This window comes from Pollachius pollachius, assembly GCF_949987615.1.
Source record: "Pollachius pollachius genome assembly, chromosome: 5".
Taxonomy (NCBI): Eukaryota; Metazoa; Chordata; class Actinopteri; order Gadiformes; family Gadidae; genus Pollachius; species Pollachius pollachius.
The window spans coordinates 8625882-8650373 of NC_136938.1; the positions used below are offsets into that span (position 1 = coordinate 8625882).

The 24492-nt window shown below is 44.5% G+C and overlaps 2 protein-coding genes across 4 annotated transcripts in view; both read right to left on the reverse strand.

Moving 5' to 3' along the window:
* Nucleotides 1-1368: 1368 nt before the first annotated feature.
* On the reverse strand, nucleotides 1369-5056 carry cenpq (centromere protein Q). 3 transcript variants are annotated; one of them, XM_079736924.1, is made up of 9 exons: nucleotides 4985-5056; nucleotides 4806-4891; nucleotides 4651-4699; nucleotides 3886-3991; nucleotides 3733-3801; nucleotides 3011-3140; nucleotides 2785-2898; nucleotides 2267-2341; nucleotides 1369-2113 (listed from the first exon to the last, which is right to left on the reverse strand). In XM_079736924.1, exons 2-9 carry the CDS (start codon nucleotides 4884-4886, stop codon nucleotides 1925-1927), a joined length of 813 nt encoding a protein of 270 aa, XP_079593050.1. In that variant the 5' UTR covers nucleotides 4887-4891; nucleotides 4985-5056; the 3' UTR covers nucleotides 1369-1924. The 3 variants fall into 3 exon arrangements, with proteins under 3 accessions (XP_079593050.1, XP_079593052.1, XP_079593051.1); XM_079736926.1 differs by having other exon boundaries at nucleotides 4806-4888; nucleotides 4985-5047; XM_079736925.1 differs by having other exon boundaries at nucleotides 4806-5019.
* A 4510-nt stretch (nucleotides 5057-9566) lies between these two features.
* The window catches only part of LOC307075781 (protein TANC1-like), a gene marked incomplete at both ends in the record, with an annotated part of 36854 nt that continues 21928 nt past the window's right edge, over nucleotides 9567-24492 (reverse strand). Inside the window, 17 exons of the mRNA XM_079736476.1 lie at nucleotides 9567-10124; nucleotides 10314-10517; nucleotides 10665-10848; nucleotides 11460-11560; nucleotides 13857-14009; nucleotides 14255-14346; nucleotides 14598-14627; nucleotides 15300-15414; nucleotides 15635-15810; nucleotides 16407-16530; nucleotides 19355-19603; nucleotides 20358-20594; nucleotides 20682-20804; nucleotides 21269-21377; nucleotides 21520-21623; nucleotides 22278-22478; nucleotides 23573-23884. Of these exons, the coding sequence (XP_079592602.1) occupies nucleotides 9567-10124; nucleotides 10314-10517; nucleotides 10665-10848; nucleotides 11460-11560; nucleotides 13857-14009; nucleotides 14255-14346; nucleotides 14598-14627; nucleotides 15300-15414; nucleotides 15635-15810; nucleotides 16407-16530; nucleotides 19355-19603; nucleotides 20358-20594; nucleotides 20682-20804; nucleotides 21269-21377; nucleotides 21520-21623; nucleotides 22278-22478; nucleotides 23573-23884 (3072 nt within the window). The remainder of the gene's footprint in view (nucleotides 10125-10313; nucleotides 10518-10664; nucleotides 10849-11459; nucleotides 11561-13856; nucleotides 14010-14254; nucleotides 14347-14597; nucleotides 14628-15299; nucleotides 15415-15634; nucleotides 15811-16406; nucleotides 16531-19354; nucleotides 19604-20357; nucleotides 20595-20681; nucleotides 20805-21268; nucleotides 21378-21519; nucleotides 21624-22277; nucleotides 22479-23572; nucleotides 23885-24492) is intronic.

Consider the following 24492-nt stretch of genomic DNA (forward strand, 5'->3'; position numbering starts at 1 on the left):
AAGAACCAGAGACGTCGGAGAACCTGACGAAGTCGTTTGTGATCCATAATATAGTCCGGAGGCGCACACAGCTTTTGGCCGTGATCATATGTATCGCATGATATAGATATCTATGTATTATATATTATTCAGATATAGAGCTCCAGGACTTTAACGCAAGTTTTGTACACTTCATTGTTATTTGGATAACCGTTCTGCTGTTGGTGTTATGGCGCATAACACGTCAGACTCTCGTCTCTGGTATTTCCACAACGAGACTCGTAGTGGGGGTTAGCTCAGCCATGGTGGAGAATGACTTGGGGGGGAAAGGAACTTTGGCTTTGACTCCCTGAAGTACATGAACGGCGACGTGGAGGAGAAAGGGATTGTTGGTCACCGCCTCCGCGCAGCAGGAGGCGGTGGTCTCTCGGCAGCGAGGCTCCAGCGGGAGACAACCGCTGGCAACAATCCCTTTCTCCTCCACGTCGTGGTTCAGTCTACTTCAGATTGATGTGGACGTGGAAGTACCAGAGACATCGGAGATCCCGACGCGGTCGTTTGAGATTCATAATATCGTCTGGAGGCGCACACAGCTTTTGGCCGTGATCAAATATAATATATGATATAGATATCTATGTATAATATATTATTTATATATAGAGCTCAAGGACTCCCATGTGTTCTAGAATATTTGCAGAACATGGCTAAAGGCCTCGCCATTGCGATACATCCACTGTAAACAGAGCGCATGGTACCGTGGCTGCAAGCTGCTAAGGGCCACACCCCCACCATCCTCCTTGACCCGCCTCTCTCCTCCTCATTTGCATTAAAGCTACAGACACCGAAACAGCGCATTTTGGGAAAGCTCAATGTGCGACTGGCTCGTAGTGGCTGTAATTCTGCACCACTGCTGAATTTCGGGAACGTCTTCAAATACTGTGCTTGGGGCCTACTAATATCTATATTAAAGCATCCATAAAGTAGCATGCCATGGGACCTTTAATTCATCGACTCCTTTCAAAGGGAAACTTCAAAATCAACTGGTAAACACCGCCACCTTCTGGTACCAACAAGATATATTGGATGACTATCAGTGCAGATACTGCACTGTTCTGGGAATGTTCTGGGTTCGATCTACAGTGTCCCGTCCAGCTTTATTAAAAATTGACTAAAGGTAAGCATGTTTGTTTGTTAGTTAGTTGGGTGTATTCAACGCTGCACTATATTTAAGAGGTTCAAAAGGTGGACTGACGGAATCTGTATATTTTTTTGCATGTACTTTTTTACAATTTTGTAATTTAACATAACAAAAAACACAATCAATTATTTATTATTAATATATTTGAATGTATCGCTTTTGAAAAAAACACATTTAGCTTTGGCCTGGACACATAAATCATGAAAATAAGACCTAAGAAACATAGCATTATGTACCTTAGTATGACATGCTCAAGATAAAGCTTCACAAACACTAACAAAAATAAAGCGTAATCTCTTCCTGTCAACAGGACTGCAGCCTGGACAAAACCGGGGATCATAGAACCAAGGTAACTGTTGAAATGGTAGTTCCTAGTGGAGCTCTCTCGGGAACGAGGACTGGGTTACCTCTGACCGATCTCTTGTAGGCCTACCAGGTCAGATGGCTGGTATGTCTACTAGGACAGCTCTCTGGTCGGTGTATGTGTGGTCCTTGATAGATCTACTAGATCAGACGGCTGGTAGGCCTACATGGTCAGATGGCTGGTAGGCTTACTAGGACGGCTATGGGTGGAGCTTCTTGGTAAGCCCTCTGGTATGCCTGTCAGCTCTCTGGTAGGTCTACTGGTTCAGATTTGTGGTAGGTCTACTAGGTCAGATGTCTTGTAGGCTTACTAGGACAGCTTTGAGTGGATCTTCTTGGTATGCCCCCTGGTAAGCCTGTCAGCTCGCTGGTAGGTCTACCGTGTCAGATCTGCGGTAGGTCTATTGGGTCAGATCCAGAAGGTCCAGTAGAGAGCAGCCTGTCTGTGAATTGTCCAGCTTTGGCCAGCAAAAGGCGGGCTTTCTGCAGGGGTTCAGACGTCAGCAGGATATCTCCCAGACGTCTGGCCATTTCTTCGCCCTCTCCCCTAGGCACCATGCTGCTGAGTTGGGCCTACACACATACACACACACACACACACACATTAGGCCTTTCTATTTATTTTACCTCTAGTATACAAGTTTATTTATAATGTAGGATCATGCAGTACTTCTACATGTAGTGTGCAGGTGCATTTATAATAAGTGAGTACTGCAGCACTTCTACCTGTAGTGTAGATGTGTATTTGTGTGTTGGTGGAGCGGGAATACGGAGCACACATCGCTCAGCCGTTTGCAACATCTGTGGAGAGAGAACAAGACTTCATTTCAGAATTCAACATTGAAATTGTTGATGCTATGATGCTGTTGAGTCTTCGCAAAAGACAAGATGTTGGCATTGGAAGTATTCTGGTTTGTAGTCCGAGTACTATTGACCAATCATGTTTGAGCGGGTATTAGTTGCATGCAGGTAAACAGTCAGTCTGGAGAGCGACAATCTAGGAACCCATCGCCTATCTTCTGACGACGATGAACCTCTTCATGAGTTTTGATGTTTGTTTATAGAGATTATAGAAGTGTTTGGACCAGAAACACCCTAATTCAGATATTGCGTTAACTTGTAACCGAAAATGTACAATATTATTGTACGTTTTGAGTCCATATTTACATCTTATCATACGTTCGAAAAACTGTGCATTTCATTTGAGGGTGTTGTTTGTTGTTTGTTTGAGGGTGAGTGAGTACCTCTACAACCTCATCCTCCTCCAGCTGACGTCTCAGGGAGCTACAGCTCTTCTCAAGGGGTTTCTTCTCCTCCTCTATCTCCTCTAGAGCAACCAGCAGGTTATCTAGGTCAGACTAGACATGGAAAACACACACACACACACTTTTTTATTATCAGGACTCCTAGCTAACACCCCCAACATCCGTTCAGCAGTTTGGGTGTGATGGCAGCGTGTTGACCTCTGACCTCCAGCCTGCTCAGGGTCTTCTTCCCGTCGAGAGATCTCCTGCCCTCCTCCTGCAGCTGACCGGAAATAAGCTCAAAGTCCCCCCGGGTCACCGGAGGGACCCTCAGCTCAGCGCACGCACCCACCAACCTGACGACACAACCAGAGTCAAGAACAACCTGACAACACAACCTGAGTCAGGAACAACCTGACAACACAAGCAGAGTCAGGAGCAACTTGACAACACAACCAGAGTCATAACAACCTGACAACACAGCCAGAGTCAAGAACCACCTGACAACACAACCAGGGTCATAACAACCTGACAACACAACCAGTGAAGAGCGACCTGACAACACAACCAGAGTCAGGAACAAACTGACAACACAACGAGAGTCATAATAACCTGACAACACAACCAGTGAAGAACGACCTGACAACACAACCAGAGTCATAACAACCTGACAACACAACCAGAGTCATAACAACACAACAAGAGTCATAACAACCTGACAACACAACCAGTGAAGAACTGAAGAAATTTCTGAAGAAATTGTGTGATTTTGAGGATGAATTTGACAAACCAACGTCAACACAAGTAACTGATTATCATCACACTTTGTGATAAAATGTTGAGTCCATTCAGTAGAAAGGTATTTCCTTTTCAAATGTATTCCACAAATGTCTTAATAAGGAGAGTGTGTTTATGATACCAGGTTATGTGTATCTCGTTTTTAATCACCTTGTTTTTAGGATGTTAAGATGTTTATTTGTTTTCTCCTTCTCCTGCCGATTCAGGCTAAGAGTCGTTCTGTAAGAAAAGGAAAATACATTTGAATACGTTAAATTCGGAGAGAACTGTGTGTGTGAGGGTCGATAGGGTTTAGTGACCTACAGCATGGACTGGTCCACAATGGTCTCCAGCCCTACGATGGACGACCGGGTCAATGGCACCCACTTCTCCTGACCTTTGCTCTTGCTTTTATTTGACGAAGATCCTCCTGGAAGGAGGAGAGAGATAAATAAAGCAGACCGACAGGTAATCCCCTGCAAGTTACTGACCACACCCCTCTTCTTATGTACCCCCCACAGGCCCACCAGAAGGACTGGACGCATTGTACATGCTTTTGTATAATATAAGACATTATGTACCCTTTTAAAAGTATAGTAGCACATAAGGGAGACTTATGTAAAATATAATGTATGCTCAATAATATAGTAGCAGCAGACACACTAATGCACAGTATAATATAGATAAACAGGATATGTATCATGGTCGATATTCTACAGTATATAATAGTTATAGTGGATATGTATCAGAGTCAATAATGTATACTATATTATAGATATATTGGATGTGTATAATAGTCAATAATGTATAGTTTTGGTTATGTAGCATATACTGTCAATAATTTCTAGCAATGTGTAAATCAATATTTCTATTACTCTCTTTATATATATATTTGTTATGTATCCAGTGCTGACACCCAACTGGACTCTGCAGGTCTCTCAGCCTGCAGGTCTTGTACTTTGTGTTGACACCCTGCTGGACTAGGCTGCAGGTCCAGTACTTCGTGCTGATACCTTAATGGACCCAGTCTGTCAGTCTTAAAGCTATTCTAATGACTCACTACATGGGTCACTACAGATAAGACCCCACCTTTCTTCTTCTGGGACGGCTTCTGGCGAACCGTCTCTTTACGGGGCTCCTTAATAACACATGGACGAAGAAACGGTGATTAAACATAGTTGAACTCAACACTTAAACATATTAAACATAGCTTATTCAACACATCGTGCGTGTGTTAACGTTACCTGAGGTGCTGAAGCTTTATCTCCAGGTTTCTTTCTGATCTTCATGTTCGGTGGTCTTGAGGAACCTCGTACTGGCTTCATCACTGCTATTGATATATAACCGAGTTAAACCTATACACTATCTTCGTACGAGGTTGTACATTTACACATATAAATATGAACTTTATACATATAAATACCTTAATATTGACGCAGATTTTATGACCGAGGCTTGTTGTCGTTCGAGGTGACGTCACGACAGGATTTCGCGCCGCAGCTTTGAAACGACGGGGCTGTACCACGCATGCCCGTACGGAAAGCCCAACGCCTCAAATTAGTTGGAAAAAAATAGCGTGTATATAAGATTGTTGTAACTCAAATTACCACCAGATGGTAGTATTGACTTAATGCTGAATGTCGACCTATAATGAATGATGTCTGGAACTCTGCTTGTCTTGATTGCCCAGCATTAATCCACTGACCAAACATGGCTAAAATTAGTAGGTTCATTTCATTAACGGCATGTTCATTTAAATTCCGTGGGAAATTTAAAAAGTGTTTGACTGTGACAAGTCGGTAGAACATGATGCACCTGTCATGCAACATATTTTACATGCAAATGCAACATATTTTTTCAATGTAACAGCTGGTACCACAAGCTTTAAATAGAACCGAGAGCGTGCTTGCGATTTGATCAGCATATTCATAGCTATTTTTGTAGTCTATTGATTTCACATCAGATAATAGGCCTCATCACTAAAGAGCTTCTAAAGTATTTCATGTACTCCAGATTTTCTTTTATTTGCCATTCCTGTCCTCTGCTGCATAGGCCTATTGGTACTAGTACTTCCAGGGTTGTGTTTAGTTATGCTCAAGAGGAGAAAGTCAACTCCGTCTGGGTAGTGAGTAGCCTAGGAGATGTTGACTCGTTACGTCTCGCTGGCGGTCCCGTGAATCCACTTCCAGCTGCTCTCCACTCAAAGAGATGAGCTGTTGGACCGCCTTTAAATTATAAGACAAACTCATACTGAAAACTGGAACACGTTTTCTAATTTAGAAAACAAATAAACTTCAAGACAACTTGAACTTGAGCAATCTTCGAAATGTTCAAGATACAATGCATATAAAAATATAATTTGATTTATAGCCACACCAATCAAAATATAGGGGGTAGAACTTGTTTAAACAGGATTAGCAGGATTTATTCAATATTATTTTTTAAGTCTGTTATTTTTATTATTTAATCCAGGATTAGTCTGTTAGTTGGTCTATTATTCAAGCATTTGTGTACTGTTTGTTCTCTGATGGTTTGTGTGCGTTTTTCTTTTTGTCTTTTATTGATCAGATCCAGTCGACTTCTGTTGACATGGCAACAGTGAATAAGAATATCCTGGCAGCAGAAATCTAGACATAATTTGTTAGATTAAATTGAATAATAAATAGCAGTGGTATTGTTTAAGATGTAGTCATAATAACTAGAATATGAATAATATATATTATTGATCTGGGTTAGGATCTACTCTTAATAACTACAATATTAATAATATATATCAGTGTTATGGTTGAGGATCTATGGTTGATAACTATAGGCCTATATTATTAATAATGATGATCAGTGATCTGGGTTAGGACCTAGTGCTAATAACTAGAACGTTATTAATATATATCAGTGTTCTGGGTAAGGATATAGCGATAATGGTGAATATTTTTAATTGATATCATTGATTTGGGTTAAGATCACGTGCTTTATAAGAAGAAGATAAATAAAGGGAAGGAACAGAGAGGATATGCATGCATACATGAATAATAACGTTTGCATCTTGGAAACACATTCTACTTTGTCATGAGAAATGGTACAGCCTATGGTTACCATAGTGTGTAACGGCTAACTATAGCAGAGTATTTTATACTGTTATTCTCAAAATCGTAACTTCAAAACTCTGAATGTGACTTTTGTCAAAACTGTCCCTGTCATGGTTTGAGAGATATTTAAAGGGTCGTGAACATTTGGAACAGGAATCCCCGAAGGAACTCTCTTGGGTCCCATCCTTTTCGGATTGTGTTTCAACGACTATGACTATGGCCTGGTTTAAGTCTTCTGTCTTCAGACGCTGACGATACAGTCATCACCTGCAACCAAATCTTTGAATTTTATAATTAAGGTGAGCTCACTGAAGCTCACAAATAAAAGTTTTTAGGGATGATTTAAGAATCTCAGTTACAGTTCAAGTCATGCTAAAAAGATTTGTAAATAATTAGGGCTAACCCTAGCTGGTTCAAGATGATAAGAAACTGGTAATCATTTGACTATATCTTCCTCTTATATTCAGTTATATTTTCACATCTGTCTAATGGTTTAACTACCTAACCCTAGGTCATCCAGGCAGTAATTAAATCCATATCATTAGCACAATCAGGCCTTAAAAAGTTGCAAAATTTATAGGACACAATCAAAATTGCTTCATTTTAAATAAATGCAAGATCTTAAGTTTTTTTCATCATTTTCATTATGTGAAGCTTGTGTTCAAATGTTTAAATGGACTTGCGCCTCAGCCTCTCTGTAAATACATCAAGAGACAAAAGAGCTGCAGCAGATCTACCTGAGCAGCTTTAAGTGACAACTGTGAAGTTTCATGCTTCAAAACATCTTCTGCTCTGACAGCTTTTCTGTAAAAGGAGATTATCCATGGAAAACACTGTATCATTTGAAGTTTGCTGCAAACTACACCACTTTTAATAGAGCCTACCATATCCTATTTAATTAAACAATAAACTTGTACTCATGTCTACTTTCCTGTAGCTATTTCTCTAATAAATGTTTATTTTTATTTTATCTTGCTGTACTCTGCTTACATTCTTCATACCTTCCTGTTTAATCTCTTATTTTCACAAAAGCCCTTCTGGGGATGGCTGTTGTAAATTAGCGTCTTCTATAAACACTACGATACTTGCATCTTAAAGCTGTGCTCAGTTATTCTATGTACATTGTATCTGTCCAAATCAAATAAATCATGAATAATAAATGTATGTAGTCTACGGCTAAAGACAGATTCTATAGTACGGTATATAGTTAATAGACTCCATTTAACCAGAGTCTATAAAACCGGGTCCAGCCGTACTATAGTCTGAATTCTGAGACTCTCACATATGTCTGTACTTCTAGGGTAGTGGTTTAATAAAATCATAGGACAGCAGTTGTCACAATAACAAGCTAGGGCTCATGTTGTGGTATTTATAGCTGAGTTAATACTCATTGATAAACACTGTCTACCTTATCTCAGTCTCTCCTGACATTTCCTGGGGATGCGTTGATGATAATCATCCAGTAGAATCTGCCCTGGGTCATGCATGGATATCTTAAAAGCTATCTGCTACTTTGAAGGCCCCACAATTTCCCGTAGAAACAGCTGGCACTCTAGTCAGAGCCCATCGGCATGCATACCAGGTGCCTGGGAACACCAGTCATACACACTAAGTCCCTTTGAACACCAGTCATACACACTAGGTCCCATTGAACACTATTCTAACACCAGGTCGAATGTTACATAAATCCAACACCAGAACCCATTGAACACCAATTGTTCACCAGAGCTCACTTACACCAGTCAAACACCTAGACCCATTCAACACCAGTCCAACACCAAGTCCCATTTAACAATAGGTCCCACTTAACCCCGCGTCACGTGTAACATCTGTCCTACACATGGTCCCATAACACCAGTCCAACCCCAGAACCCATTAAACACCAGTCCAACCCTAGGTCCCATGTAACACCAGTCAAACACCATCACCCATTTAACACCAGAATCCATTGAACACCAGTCCAACTTTAGGTCCCATGTAACACCAGTCAACCCATTCAACACCCAAACCCATTTAACTCATGAACCAATTTCAGCACATGTCCAAAATTTCGCAGTCTCTCATATCTCAAGAAAGGTGTGATGTGGACCCAGCTTGATATAAAAAACACCAGAGCGATGAGGGGTGTGTGCAGTTTCATCCTTCAATGTTGCTCTATTTAACCCTCTAGCTTGACCCAGCGCATGGAGGCATTTAAAAGTTTCCCTTTCATCACCAAGGTCACAGTCTAGAACCCACTATTAATATGAAACCTCTCAAAATAAATCATGATAGGCAGGAAAAATATAAAAATATATAAACAGAAAATGACACATTCTACTCCGTGTTTATTTTTTATTATTATAATTCTGAATATATGAATGTACCACCAGGATGCGTGGTTCCTGTCTATGATATAGAATAATACTTTGGATAAACAGTTAGCAGTCCTTCCACCTTGTAAACACTCTCCTTATCTTTCTCACAAACCAAGAAACATTTCCTCTCTGCTTCCAAAAATAAATAAAGCCTTTTCTTTAGAATGAAACATTTCAGTCAATGAATTACAATGCAATTTATCAAACGTACCAAGAATAGGATTGTCCAGTTGTCTTAAAGATCTTATACTTACTGAACCAATCATCTCTTACATGGAAATATATCATCTGAATGTTAAGTGCATGGCGTACAAATATAAATGTTCTCCCTCCTCGATCCAAATGTTCATATCTGGCTCCTAATGCGTTTAAATATCATGCACGTAGTAAATGTCTCTTTAGGATTCATATTTCTAGGAATAACACATACCCATTCTAAGAATATTATTTCTTTGTAATGTTCTATTAACTACCCTTGCTGTATAGATATAAGCTCAAGGCCAAAGGATTTAAAGGAGCATTAAAACTGTGAGCGGCCACCGGAGGGCGACGGGGAGCACAGTCACACATTGGACTCAATGAAGGAGCGCTTGGGTTTGATGGGCCCGCGGTGCAGGGGGGGGGCATCTCTGTTGGCCCTCGCCTCGCTAAACTCCCTTCCGGGACCTGCGGGGACCCCCTGTTCCTGGTACGGCCCCCACTGCAGCTCACTGTTCAACATCTGGAACTCCACCAGCGACATGTTGAAGCCCTCTGCTGCTCCTCCTCCACCTCCTCCTCCACCTCCTCCTCCTCCTCCACCTCCCCCCCTACTTGATGGTGTCTGGTGGGTCTGGACTCTGACCGACTTGTCCATGACGCCCATAAAGGGGCGGGGCTTCACCTCCTGCTTGGTCTTGAAGCTGCCGCTGCTCCTGGGGAGGCGTGGCGCCTCCTGCTGGCGGCCGCAGTCCGACAGGTTCCCGCCGCTAGAGGCCTGGCTGGAACTGGAGCCCCGAGACCCCGCGGTGCCCAGGTCACGCCTCCCCTCCAGGGAGAGACTGTCCAGCATGCTGGGGGGGTTGGTCAGGCGGTCGGAGACCCGGGAGAAACTGGAGGAGCGGGGCTGGTAGGGGTGGTGCTGGGGAGCATGGGAGGAGGTGGCCGGGGGAGACAGGGGAAGATAGGAGTGGAGGAGGGGGGGCGGGGGGGAGGTGGCCGGGGGCGAGAGAGGGTGGTAGGGGTGTAGGAGGGTGGGAGGAGGGGAGGTGGCTGATGGGGAGAGGGGGAGGTAGGGGTCTTGGGGACAGTGAGGAGCAGAGGGATCCACATCAGGGGTTGGGGCAAGGGGGCTGATGTGAGGTCTGAGGGATGTGGGCATGTGTCGGCCCGGCAAGGGGCTGGGGGGTCCGCACAGGGAGAGGGGCCGGCCCCCGACCCGCCCACCAGCCCCTGTCTGGAGGGAGGGACCGGGCTGGGTCTGGCTGGACTGCTGCTCCCCCGGACCCTCGGGCCTCCTGGGGCCGTAGGGGTTCTGGGGCCAGTACTCACCGCTCCTTTTCCCACAAGACTGTGTCTGGCGCTGCTCCTCCTGCTCCTCCTGCGGCCGCCCCTGCTCCTCCCTCTCCTGCAGGAGTCTGTCGGTAGGGCTCTGTCTGTCCAGGCCCTCTGGCTCCGGCACTGCAGGGTGGGGGTGGTGGGAGGGGCTGTTCTCCAGCACGGGGCCGGAGGAGGTGGAGGAGGAGGAGGACTTCTGGTGGAGCAGCGACTCCTCCTCCACGCGGGTCAGCAGCCGACGGATCTCCTTGTTGGAGGGGGCCAGTCGCGCGGCCTCCTTTAGGTCGTCCAGCGCCGCAGCAAAGTGTCTGCAAAGGGCAGATCAGCTTTACACTGGTGCTCCGAAAGCATGCGGCCATGTCGAAGTGAAAATCTAAGTGCATTCTGGGAGAATTCTTCTACCCCTACCTCACAGAGCTAGCGTCGTAATTGACCAAAACCACACTACTACTACTACTACTAGATCTGTCGTAGAATGGTTTCACTTTCTTCTGCAAAATAACTGTTTCGACCAATCATGTTGCCGAAGCCTGTAAACTGTGCAGAGATCCCCTTCTGAAAGCTTCAGCCAGTCATTGTTGATGATTTTTGTGAGGTAGAATACCCCGTAACAAAACAGGAAACAAGGTGTAAAACTGCTCGAATGGGAAGGGAGTTGTCTTGGACAGGACCATACGTCCATAATACAATGTGTTACCCTCGCAGATATTGCATTTTTACCTTAAATTGAAAGTCTTCTGCCTGAATAGAGGTTTATGGTGGAGTAGGCGGGAGTAGGGGGAACAGTATTGGGAACATCTTTAGCCTAGAGACTCTACAGGGCAGAGTGGAGGGGTAGTATGGAGGGGTAGGGGAAGTGTTGGGACAGGGCTTTAGTGTAGACTGTGTACAGTATCACAGAGGGGTTATCTGCCCTCACCGGCTACTCCTCTTGGCTCGGGCTCGGGCGTAATAAGCCTCATAAGACCACGGCTTCAGCTCCAAGGCCTTGGTGGCGAAGTCCTCAGCGATGCCAAAGTCCTTAAACAGAGTGAACAGACTTTAAAGAGACAAGAGGCTGAAAGCACAAAGAAGAGGTGTGAAACAGATAGAAGTGTCTTGAAACAGAGACGTCATACTTAAAAAAGCTGAGGCTTAAAACAGAGGGAACATACTGAAAAAAAGGAGAAGCTTAAAACAAAGAGAAGAGTCATAAACAGACTCACAAATAGACTCACAACCGAGAGTACACATTAAACCAGATTAGAGGCCTTAAACAGAGAGAATAATCTTGAAAAAGAGAAGAGAATTGAAACAGAGGCTTAGTACAGAAAGAAGAGGCTTAAAACATAGAGAAGAGACTTAACACAGACAGAGAAGGCTTAGGTCCTGCCTCAGCCACCTGCCTCCGCAGCAGAGTGGAACATTCCCATAGTGTTTTGGATCTTAACCCTTTCTTCTCTAAATTGGAGACTTATTTCAGTAACAACTATCAAATGGTGCGGATAACTATGCTTACGGTAACATAAGATAAATGACCATGCTAAATAAATAAAATGTTTTGGGTTCAAACCACAGAGAAGAGTTCTAAAACTTTTTTAAAAGGATTTAAAAAGGAGAGAAGAGGCTGAAAACAGAACCAGTGTAACACGGAGAGAACGGGTTTACATTCTTCGTTTTCCCTTGCTGTGGACATCATGAAGCACAACTCTAAACTATTCACAATTTAGCTGCAATTTTACTACTTAGCTATTTATCATACGCTTTAATCTGAATGTCTGAGTGGTAAATTAGTCTGAGTGAACTCGGACACATGGCGAGTGGGGATTGGGAGTCATATTCTTCTAGGATGTACTCAGGAATGAACCCAGAACATTCTGACCTGGAGTCCTATCCACTACACATTCCTGCCCGAAGAATTGTTTACATTTGCATATATTTATGTAACTCAAATTCGGACCCTCTTTCCATCGGCCAGTCTAAGCGCCACTTGCTTAGCATGCTCGAGGAGAAAGCGGCCTATTCCTACAGTCCAGCGACCTATTTATCTTCTCTTTTGTGTTTCTTCTTTCTTAAGTTCATTATAACACTGTTACATTTACAAAATGTAAAATATGATATTATACAACCATGTATTACATAATCAAATGAATCTTTTTGAATGTTTTAAGATTGTAAGACTGAAGGAAATGTATCCGAACATCTAGGGAAAGAGTGGACTGTGATAGGGTAGCCCGCCTAGCAACAGAAGGGCAGAGTCAGCATGGACCACTCTTTCTGTCTTAAACGATGCTGCTGAGCTATTTGGAGGGGCTGACCTTGATAGTTTAGACCCACGAGATTCCCTGGCTTAGTGTTTAAATGTTGCTATCAGACTAGCGCTGTGTGCTAACATGATAAGTGGACACATGGTGTCAGGGACATGCAGATCATCTGCTTTAGATAACAGATGGTAGGCAGGAGGAGAGGAGGAGATAGGAGGGTAGAACGAAGAGGAGGAGAGGAGTGGGAGGAGGAGGATATTGGAGAGCTGAGAGAGAGAGAGAGAAGGAGAGGGAGGGATGACAGAGATGAATGGAGGACTGAGTGATGAATGAGTGAGGCGAGAGGGAGCAGGAGAGATGAGAGAGAGAAACGGAGGGAGAGCGATAGTCTTGTTAGGCGAACGTTTCAATCCTTCCACCTATTAATTATTCATCTCACTGACCGCCTGAAGACTCTTGGGACCCCGAGATAACTGATAGCAGCCCAATTAGGCCCTGGAGTCACCCATACACACCGATACACACACACACACACACACACACACACACACACACACACACACACACACTGTGCTATATACGAGAGACACAGCTGTATAAACAGGTCACTGCTTCTCCCAACAGGATGAACGTAGCTGAACCTCTGAACACGGCCGTTGCATCAGAGTAAGGGTGAGCTGTTGAATATCAATACATGCGTCCTCACATTTACATTGAGTCATTTAGATGGTAACTCCCTTTAATCAATAGCCACTTGGAAGTGCTGCCCGACCCAGTTTCTAAAAATACCGTTCCTTCCCATCCTCTACGCATCCATCTCCCCAAGGTCACCCACGTGGGTTGCGGGCTCTCTCGTACCACGCGCATGCAACCAGACATGTAACCTACGTCACGGCCTCACTCTTGTTCACACCACAGTGTACGACACCATCACGTTGGTCCACCTCCTATGCTGGGAGAGCACGGAACCACTTCCCACCAACGCAACGAGGGTGTCATTCCTCTCGGCCAATCACAGCGTGCGATTGGTGGAGTGGCGGCGGCGCGGTCGCCACGGTGACGGCGGTCCTCACGTTGGTCTTGCGGCGGCAGCGGGACAGGTTGAGGTACAGGGACACCCTGAGGTCCCGCAGGGCCTTCAGCTCCTGGTCCCCTCCCGCGGTGTGGCCTGGGAAGCGCCTCAGAGCGTACTGGTAGCGCTGGGCCGCCTCCTTCATGCGACCCTTCTGAGGAGCGGGGGGTGTTACTCATAATGCTGTTAGTCCTGTTATTAATGACCTTTTCTTAAATCATGTTATTGATCATGTCATTTATCATGTTATACAGTGTTATTAGTCATTTCATTAATCATGCTATTGATCATTTGATTAGTCATGTTATTCTTAGTGTGATTAATCAAGTCAATAATTATTTCATTAATCATATTACTTATCATGTTATTAAAAAGGGATTAATCAATAACAGGGTTAACCTTGTACAACATGTTTCCCTCCTCCATGAGTTTGTGCAGCAGGATGAGCAGGATGTCTGGCTTAGAGGATGCCATCGCCCAGGTAGCATGACCTGGAATATATAGAACCAACCCACTGTCAGAGTCTCTCTCTCTCGCTCTCTCTCGTTCTCTCTCTCTCTCTCTCTCTCGTTCTCTCTATCTCGTTCTCTCTCTCTCTCTCGTTCTCTCTCTCTCTCTCGTTCTCTCTCTCTCTCTCTCTCTCTCTCTCTCTCTCTCTCTCTCTCTCTCGTTCTCTCTCTCTCTCTCTCTCTCGTTCTCTCTCTCTCTCTCTCTCTCTCTCTTTCTCTTAAAGACCACCCACCTGATCGGTCATGGGGAGCCGTTCTGTAGCCTTGGGGGGTGGAACAAGATAGAAGGTGTGAATGAACAGGTTTAGTCAGACCTTCACATACCCTACATAAATATACCATATACAGTCTGTGTATGATATACAGTATGTATGATCTACAGACTGTGAATATATTAGACAGACTGTGTACCAATAGATGAACTGGGTTTTGTCCTCTCTCTACTGTCTCGAGTCTAAACTATAGTCTTCCTCCTCAGACGACACCCCCCAGGATTAAAAAAGTAATCAGAGTCTGAATCTGTGGTTTAAAACTATGGTTGTTGGTTTATTGTCTTTAGTGTCATGCTAGGGTCTCTCGGCTGACTTCCCAGCCTTCCTGGAGCTCCGTCAGCTACTAGCAGTCCTCCTGGCAGTGTTGCCAGATTTTCCGCCCAAACTGGCAACCCTGACTGCAGCGTGCAGCCAGGGTTGGGCGGGAAATCTGGCCCAATCTGGCAACTCTGCCACCTGGAGCTCCGTCAACTGCGCTGTTAGTAGTGGGCAGAAGGCGAAACTAATCGCTGAGCTTCGATTCTCCCTGGCCAACGCTCATGAGGTCCTTTTTGACCTGAATGGGACGTGTGTTTAGACTGTAGACTTGGTCACGTGGGGCAGTGTTAGACTGTAGACTGGTCCAGGCAGGGTCCCGTAATGCGGTGGAGAGGGGGCACGTACCAATCTTGGAGCCTTTCTTTAGAGACGTGACCAGGGCAGGCGTGTGTCTCTCTGGCGCTCTGGAGCCACTGGTTTCCTTGTCCCCCGCGGCCCCCTGCTCCACAAGGTAGCTCACCTGGAACACAAAAAACCTGTGTGGGAATAGGGCTGGAGGTGGGATGAGAAGCAGAATTAACCTACCCCCGTACAAGCTACCACCTACCCCCTATCACCTATCCTATATCCCCTACCACCAACCACCTACCATATATCACCTGACATCTACCATCTACGATATACATCTACTACGTACATCTCTATCGTCCATCCCCCCCCTCCCCCCTCCAGCTCCTCACGGTGTCGGCGTCTCCGTTCATGGCGGCGAGGTCCAGCGGCGTGCGCCCGTGTTTATCGGCGGTGTCCAGGCTGACCCCTCGATCCACCAGCAGCTGAACGATGCTCTTGTGGCCCTTCAGGCAGGCCCAGCCCAGCCCCGTCAGGCCCCCCTGGTCCACGGAGCACACGGAGGCCCCTGGAAACGCACCCAAGAACACACACTCACTGTGTGGTTCACGATCACTGGTCAAGCCCCCGCCCACTGGAAAAACGCCTCATCTAATACATTGAAGTTCAACAATTAATCCTAGGTGGATTTACTATACATGGGGACGTAGCTGTACATCGACTCTTCATATAACATGATGTAAATACCACATTTACTGTACATTCTGAATTTACTGTACATCAAGTCTTCACATAAAATTGCATAAATACCAGAGTTACTGTACATTCTGACATTACTGTACATCCACTCTTCATGTAACATGATATAAATACCACAGGTATAACGTCTTATTGTATGATCATTATTTTTCTTCTTTGGGAAATAATTTGAACATCGTTTTTGTTTATAGATCATTCGTGCTTTTCGTTTTGTGTTGTATTTTTGATGTTTGATTTTAATTGAATTTCTAAAATAAATGTAATAAATTCAATTCAATTCAACTCAATATTCCATAATCAGTGTGTTTTATGGTTGCAGTGTGTGGGTGTTTCTATACAGACTGTAGGACAGTGTTCTCCAACCATCAGACCCCAACCAGTCACCATGGCGACCCCTGAGCCCACCTTCAGCCAACAGCAGCTCCACCGTGCCCAGCTGGCCGTCAGCCGCCGCCAGCATCAGGGCCGATCGCTCCAACTGGTCGCTGGCGTTCACGTCAGCACCGCGCTTAACCAGCAGCTCACACACCTGGTTAACAAAAACAGACTAGTAAACACACCATAACCAGCAGCTCACACACCTGGTTAACAAAAACAGACTAGTTAACACACCTTAACCAGCACATCACACACCTGGTTGGTTAACAAAAACAGACTAGTAAACACACCATAACCAGCAGCTCACACACCTGGTTAACAAAAACAGACTAGTAAACACACCATAACCAGCAGCTCATACCTGGTGGGCACACACAGACTAGTTAACACACCATAACCAGCAGCCAACACACCTGGTGAACACACACAGACTAGTTAACAAACCTTAAACAGCAGCTCACACACCTGGTGAACAAACGCAGACTAGTTAACATAACTTAAACAGCAACTCACACAACTAGTTAACAAAAACAGACAGGTAACAACACAGGTAAATAAACCTCAACCAGCATCACACACTGCTAATACTAGTGTGTCAGTTTGTGTGTCTGTGTGTGTCTGTGTGTACGTACGTGCGTGGTGTGTGCATGTGTGTGTCGTTACCATTGTGAGTTTGTGTGTGTGTGTGTGAGTTTGTGTGTGTGTGTGTGTATGTGTGTGTGTTTATCTCAACCTGTGTGTGTTCGTGTTTGACCGCCAGCAGCAGGGGGGTCATTCCTTTCTGATTGGCTGTCTCTAGCTCCGCCCCTTTCTCCAGCAGGAAGACGCACATCTCTGTCCGACCTCTGGAGGCTGCCAAACTGAGCGCTACACACACACACACACACACACACACACACACACACACATACACAGTCATTATATTACATTACATTAATTTAGCCAGCACTGTCCAAAGCAAATTAAAATTACGAGTGCCTTCACCAGTGAAGATATAGACCAAAGGAGTAAATATCCTTCACGTACATTCATTTTAGTAAATTGCTTTAAGTGAGACAATATAGAATAAAGATAGAGAAAGTATCTGCGTCACATGGACCATGTGTTTGAGAGGCACGCACAAAGACATTCACAGAATACACCCGCACAGACTCACCCACACACAGAATACACATATACATACACACACACACACACACACACACACACACACACACACTACAAGTATTTCACACACACTTGAAATTCTTTTGAGAGGATTTTAAAACTTTTCAGCTGATTTAGTCCTTGTCTCTGTTACTGGGCTCTGTAACATAGAACTGTGGTCTGTGTCTAATGGGGGCTCCGATTCCCTGAGTTGGCTATTTTAGGAATTTCTGTTCTAGCGGTCATTTAGAAAAGGACCAGTAAAAGAGTAAATGAGGACAATCTTTAGGACCAATTCTCGTCGACTGAATGTTTTCATGTAGTAAACAAAGTATAAAAAGTGTTTAGATGTGACTACAGAGGAAGTGTATAAAAATAGAGCTTTAAAGGAAAAGAAGTGATACAGAAAACCGGGCAACCATCTCTCTCTCTCTCCCTCTCTCTCTCCCTCTACCCTTTCATCTCCCTCTCTCTCACTCTCTCCTTCCTTCTTCTTTCATCTCTCTCAACGTCTCGCTCTCTCTTTCTCTTTCTCTATCTCTCTCTTACCTTTCATCGCTCTCTCTCCCTTTATCTCTCGCCCATTTCTCTCTCTCTCTAAAGCAGCTTAACAATAGCTGTACCAGAGCTAGAACCCATCCATCAGTTAACCCCCATCCATAACTACCATCCATCAGATAACCCTTTTAACTTACTACCCATCCAACAGATAACTCTACACAAACTACCAACCCTATCAACTAACTACCCATCAATCAGCTAACCCTCTACACTAACTACAGTCAATCAGCTAACCCTCAACACTAACTACCCATCCATGAGCTAACCCTCTACACTAACTACCCATTCATGAGTTAACCCTCTACACAAACAACCATTCCATCAGCCTGAAAAGCAAGAGGCATGCCTTCATCTACCCCACATGCTTATGAAGACCACAGATGAAACATTATGTGTGTGTGTGTGTGTGTGTGTGTGTGTGTGTGTGTGTGTGTGTGTGTGTGTGTGTGTATGTGTGTGTGTCTGTGTGTGTGTATGTGTGTGTGTGTTTGTTAGGGTGAGAGGAATGAGGGAGAGAACCTGTTTCTCCCCAGAGTGAGTCTCGGAGCTCCATCTGCACCATCTGCTCTTCCTCCAACAATAACTGCACCACCTGATGGGGAAGACGACGGCTCAACACACTAATCACGTGTATGTGTACATGTGTACACCCAGAGAAAGGGCTGACAAGTGGGCTGTGATGATACTGTACAGCTATGAGCAGAAATAATACATTTCATATCTAGTCTGAAGTTCTACGTCACATTATTGTTTAACAAACCACAGTTGTTTTCAGACTTCATGAGACATTATAAGATACTTATAGTGTAAACATATTTTATATACATTTTCATGTTTGATTTAATATTACCCAGCCTTAACGTTAATTCTCTGAATGAGAATTCAGCTCAACTTAACAATAGCAAAAACGACAGAAACTAGGTGTGGTCCAAATAAACAGGTGTGTTTTTTTGAGGGGGGCAGAAGTCATTCTTATTGGTCGAAAATGTTACACATCTCCGACCTGGGGTTCATCCATACCAGGGTCGAATGAGAAAACAGGCTACACGGTGAGGCTTGTTAAGTTCCCTATGATTCAGAGCTATTCTTCACCAGATAAGAGAAGGTTGATCAGATAGATCCAGATACATCAGATCAGACAGTTCAGAGCAGATGGATCAGATCCATCCAGATGGATCCAGATAGACCATATAGATAAGAGCAGATGGATCATATGATCCGATGGATTCAGATAGATCCAGACCACCTAGACACAGTAGATCTCTAACCTGAGTGTGTCCAGCCCCTGAGGCAGCAGTGAGGGCCTGCTGAGCCGCCTGTTTCCTCCCGTCAACACCGACCCCCCCACTGCTCTCCCTCTGGGGGCTGGTCTCTGCCTGGGGGCCGGTCTCTGCCTGGGGCCCGGCGGGATGCTGGGTCCCCCAGGCCTGCTGCAGCAGGATCCTGAGGACCTCAGTGTGGCCCTTCAGAGCCGCATGGACCAGAGCACACTGACCACTCTTATCAGTGTGCTGCAGCTGAAACACAAAGGAACACAAAATAACACAAAACAACACACAACACTGGGTTTAACTACAGTTGACGCTAGCTTCACACTGGGGTTAACACTAGGTTAACACTGCGTTTACACTGAGTTGATACTGGGTTTGCACTAGTTTTACACTGTCCTCATTCAGTGTTTACATGGATTCACCCCTTACTTAACACTAGTTAAATACTGTGGGTGCACTTTGTAACACTGTGTTGATACTGGTGACAACTCTTCCTGCCCTCGACTAAATCAACAGCACTTCCAGCATGGTGTTAACGATAATAAGAACCAATGAAAAACCTCACTGTATTACAACAAAGGCTGTTAGTCTGTAGAACAGCTGCGATGATGAGCAGAAAGAATTGACCACTATATCAAAACCAATCTTCAGAAACAACATTCTGAATTGTTATGAGTTGGAGCAGTGAATTTTGCTTTTGCTATTTCTTGTTTGATGAGCTTGGTTCATCAGTTCCAATATTTTGTTATTGTTTTGTCCAAAAGCTTTGATTGGTTTTAACCTACGAGCTGAACATCATAGACACTGATTTGTTCAAACTGAATATTTATTTTCTGTGAATAACTATAAAAGAATAAGAGGGGGTAGGAGCAGGAAAGTTTTAAACTTCTTCCTATCCCTTTTGAACTGTATTATTTGGGTTACGTATGTGTTGCTTAATGTTTGTTGTTATTTTATTTCTTGGATTTTAGTGCTCATTATTTTCATTATAAGAACTGACCTTTGCTCCTCTCTTGCAGAGCAGGCTGACCAGGGCGTCATGGCCTCCTGCCGCAGCCAGACAGAGAGGGGTGAGGCCTGTGTCGGTGGGCCCTTCCAAAGGAGCCCCCGTCTCCAGCAGCAGAGAGACCATCTCCAAGTGACCCAGGTGAGCGTGGACACCTAGAATGGGGGCGTGGCCATGGACCTCTGTACTCCAGGCGACGTTGGCCCCGCCCATGATCAACAGACGACTCACCTGTAGAGCGAGAGAAGATGTGTGTACGCAGGTTGTGGGTGGGTGTGTGTGTGTGTGTTGGTGTGTTTGGGATGTGTGTGTGTGTACCTTGATGTTGGGGGTGTAGAGGTTCCTGAGGGAGCCTAGGGCGGCTGACAGGTTGTCTGTACTGGAGCTGACCCAGAGACCCTGAAGGAGACTTGAGGACAGACCTGACCGCTTACTGAGACCCTGGGGGGCGAGGGAGAGGGAGAGAGAGAGAGAGAGAGAGAGAGAGAGAGAGGGGGGGGGGGGGGGGGGACCGGAAGGAGGACAGAGAGGGAGGGAGGAGAGACAGTAGGGGAGGATAAAGAGAGAGAGGTGCTTCAAAGCCCTATTCCCTATTCATCATCACGTTTCATTTGGCTGAGAAAGATTTATCATCTGTAGATGTGTAACCTTACCTTAAAGATGTGTGCTTTAAGAATATGAAACCTTACATCAAAGATGTTTGCTGTGAGGATGTGATCCCTTACCTTAAAGATGTGTGCTTTTAGGATGTGATCCCTTACCTTAAAGATGTGTGCTTTTAAGACGTGATCCCTCACTTTAAAGATGTGTGCTTTTAAGACGTGATCCCTTACCTTAAAGATGTGTGCTTTTAGGATGTGATCCCTTACCTTAAAGATGTGTGCTTTTAGGATGTGATCCCTTACCTTAAAGATGTGTGCTTTTAGGATGTGATGTCCTAACTCCATCGTCTGCTGTCTGTTCAACTTCCCCTCTTGTCTAGAAAACATGAAGGCCAGCAGAGCATGGCCACTCCTACACACACACACACACACACACACACACAACCACACACACACACACACACACACACACGAATGATGATAAGATAACCAGATTGTCATGGAGGCTGAGGGATCACTTCCTGTAATATGTGAACTTTGACCTCCAGACTGACCTTGGGTCACAAAGGAAGTCGTTGCTCTCCCCGTCGGCGCGCCACACCAACCACTCCCTGAAGGAGGGGTGGCAGAGCATGCGGGTCCCGTCTCTACGCTTTACCTTCACACACGCACACACACACACACACACACACACACACACACACACACACACACACACACACACACACACACACACACACACACACACACACACGTTAGTATGAGTGATAAGTGTGTGGTATTGAAATACGAAACTTGATATATTATATATTGTAGTAGGATATGATATATAATATGTATATGATAATTTTTTATGTAGTTTATAATAGTTTGATGTATGGTACTCTAATATCATATTTATATTCATTATATGTAACTCATGGTATGATATGCTATAAATATCACATATGATGATATGATGCAGGGTACCATGAAGAAGGGCTGCTTGATTATCGAAAAAATCCTATTAACGATTATTTCGGTCGATGTTAATATCACGATTATTCAAACGATTATTTTTGAGTTTGAAAACACGATGAATGTATTCAGCATTTCTCTCCAAAAAAACACTTTGTAACTGAGGCCTTTGCAATTCCCCCTTAAAATAATACACAAAATGTTCAAATAGAAAATGCTCAAAATCGAGAAATAATGTGCCAATATGTCTCCAGCTGTTCTGTTCGGTTCAACTCGATTATATTAGTTTGGACATCGTTTGACCCAGAAGTCGAAAAAGACCCCGGTCACATTAGGGTGCCCTGCCCGGCCCTACCATGAAGCCGTCCAGGCTGTGGAGGAGGCGCTGCAGCTCCTCCCAGCCCAGCCGGCCCTGGATGCTGCCAGCGTTCAGCGCTCTGAACATCTGCTGGTCGGAGAGGGGGTGCAGGGAGGCCAGGGCGATGCTCAGCAGGGGGGACACCTTCTCGAACTCCCCCGCCTCCGGGAAGGCAGCGCGGCACATCAGCAGGTAGACCTGGGGAGGGGGGGGGCGGGTCACTGGGGTCACAGGTCAACGCCCAACTCTGACCCCGTGACTTCATGGTCACATGACCGTCCATGTTAATCATCACCTGACCCACACTGTCATCATCGCCACGTGATGATTCGGACACCCCACTTATCGTTCAGGATTTAGGTAACATGGTCCTCACGTGACAATCAGACAACCATTTATTATTGTTGTAATGATATAGTGATATTTGACCTCCGACCTCTGACAGCAACGCAGGTACTACCAGTAGTCCCTCACTTTAGGGTCAGGTGTTCTATTATAAAGTAGTATCCATATTATATTTATTATATTTAATACATTATCTATATTCTAATACCTCTGAGAGAAAGAAAGGTACTGCCAGTAGTATATAGTATATTTTAAAGTAGAGGACATATTATATTTATTATATTGAATCTATTATATATATTCCAGTCCCTCTGTGAGAGAGACAGGTACTACGAGAATTAATATATATTCCAGTACCTCTGAGAGAGAGACAGGTACTACCAGTAGTATATAGAATATAGAATATGTTAAGTAGTGAATTCATTATATTTATTATATTTTAATACATTATCTATATTCTGGTACCTCTGAGAGAGAGACAGGTACTACCCGGTAGTTCTGTATATTCCAGTACCTCTGAGAGTGAGACAGGTACTACCAGTGGTTATATATATTTCAGGACCTCTGAGAGAGAGACAGGTACTACCCGGTAGTTCCGTATATTCCAGGACCTCTGAGAGAGAGACAAGTACTACCAGTAGTTATATATATTCCAGTACCTCTGAGACTGAGACAGGTACTACCAGTAGTTGTATATATTCCAGTACCTCTGAGAGAGAGACAGGTACTAGCAGTAGTTATATATATTCCAGTACCTCTGAGAGTGAGACAGGTACTACCAGTAGTTGTATATATTCCAGTACCTCTGAGAGAGAGACAGGTACTAGCAGTAGTTATATATATTCCAGGACCTCTGAGAGAGAGACAGGTACTAGCAGTAGTTATATATATTTCAGTACCTCTGAGAGAGAGACAGGTACTAGCAGTAGTTATCTATATTCCAGTACCTCTGAAAGTGAGACAGGTACCACGCGGTAGTTTCCCCCCTTAAGCGCCAGGTGCTGGTTGTGGAAGAGGTCAAGGGTCAGCTGCAGGTAGAGGAGAGACCCCCCGTGGCTCCGCCCCACCAGCTGGCTGCTAAACTTGCTGAGCAGCAGGGGGTCCGGGGCGACGCCCGTCGCCGTGGTAACGTTGGCGGCCACGCGGCTGCTGTGGCTGACCCGGTAGTGGATGTAGTCGCTGAGGTCGGCGCCGAGGTCACTGCTGTCGGGCAGGATGTCCAGGGAGATGCCCGCGAAGGGGAGGGGGGTGGTGATGTCCTGTGGTTATAGTATCATATCATATCAATAACATTTATATTAATGGAGGGGTGGTGATGTCCTGTGGTTATAGTATCATATCATATCAATAACATTTATATTAATGGAGGGGTGGTGATGTCCTGTGGTTATAGTATCATATCATATCAATAACATTTATATTAATGGAGGGGTGGTGATGTCCTGTGGTTATAGTATCATATCATATCAATAACATTTATATTAATGGAGGGGTGGTGATGTCCTGTGGTTATAGTATCATATCATATCAATAACATTTATATTAATGGAGGGGTGGTGATGTCCTGTGGTTATAGTATCATATCATATCAATAACATTTATATTAATGGAGGGGTGGTGATGTCCTGTGGTTATAGTATCATATCATATCAATAACATTTATATTAATGGAGGGGTGGTGATGTCCTGTGGTTATAGTATCATATCATATCAATAACATTTATATTAAAGGTGACTTATTATACCACTAGGTGTGAGTGTGATTAGGCGTCATACATCTAGGTGGACACACCCACTTGTGATGTCACTAGAGGCAGATTTTCAAAACGGCTTTTAATAGCTAATCACACTCACACCTGATGGTATA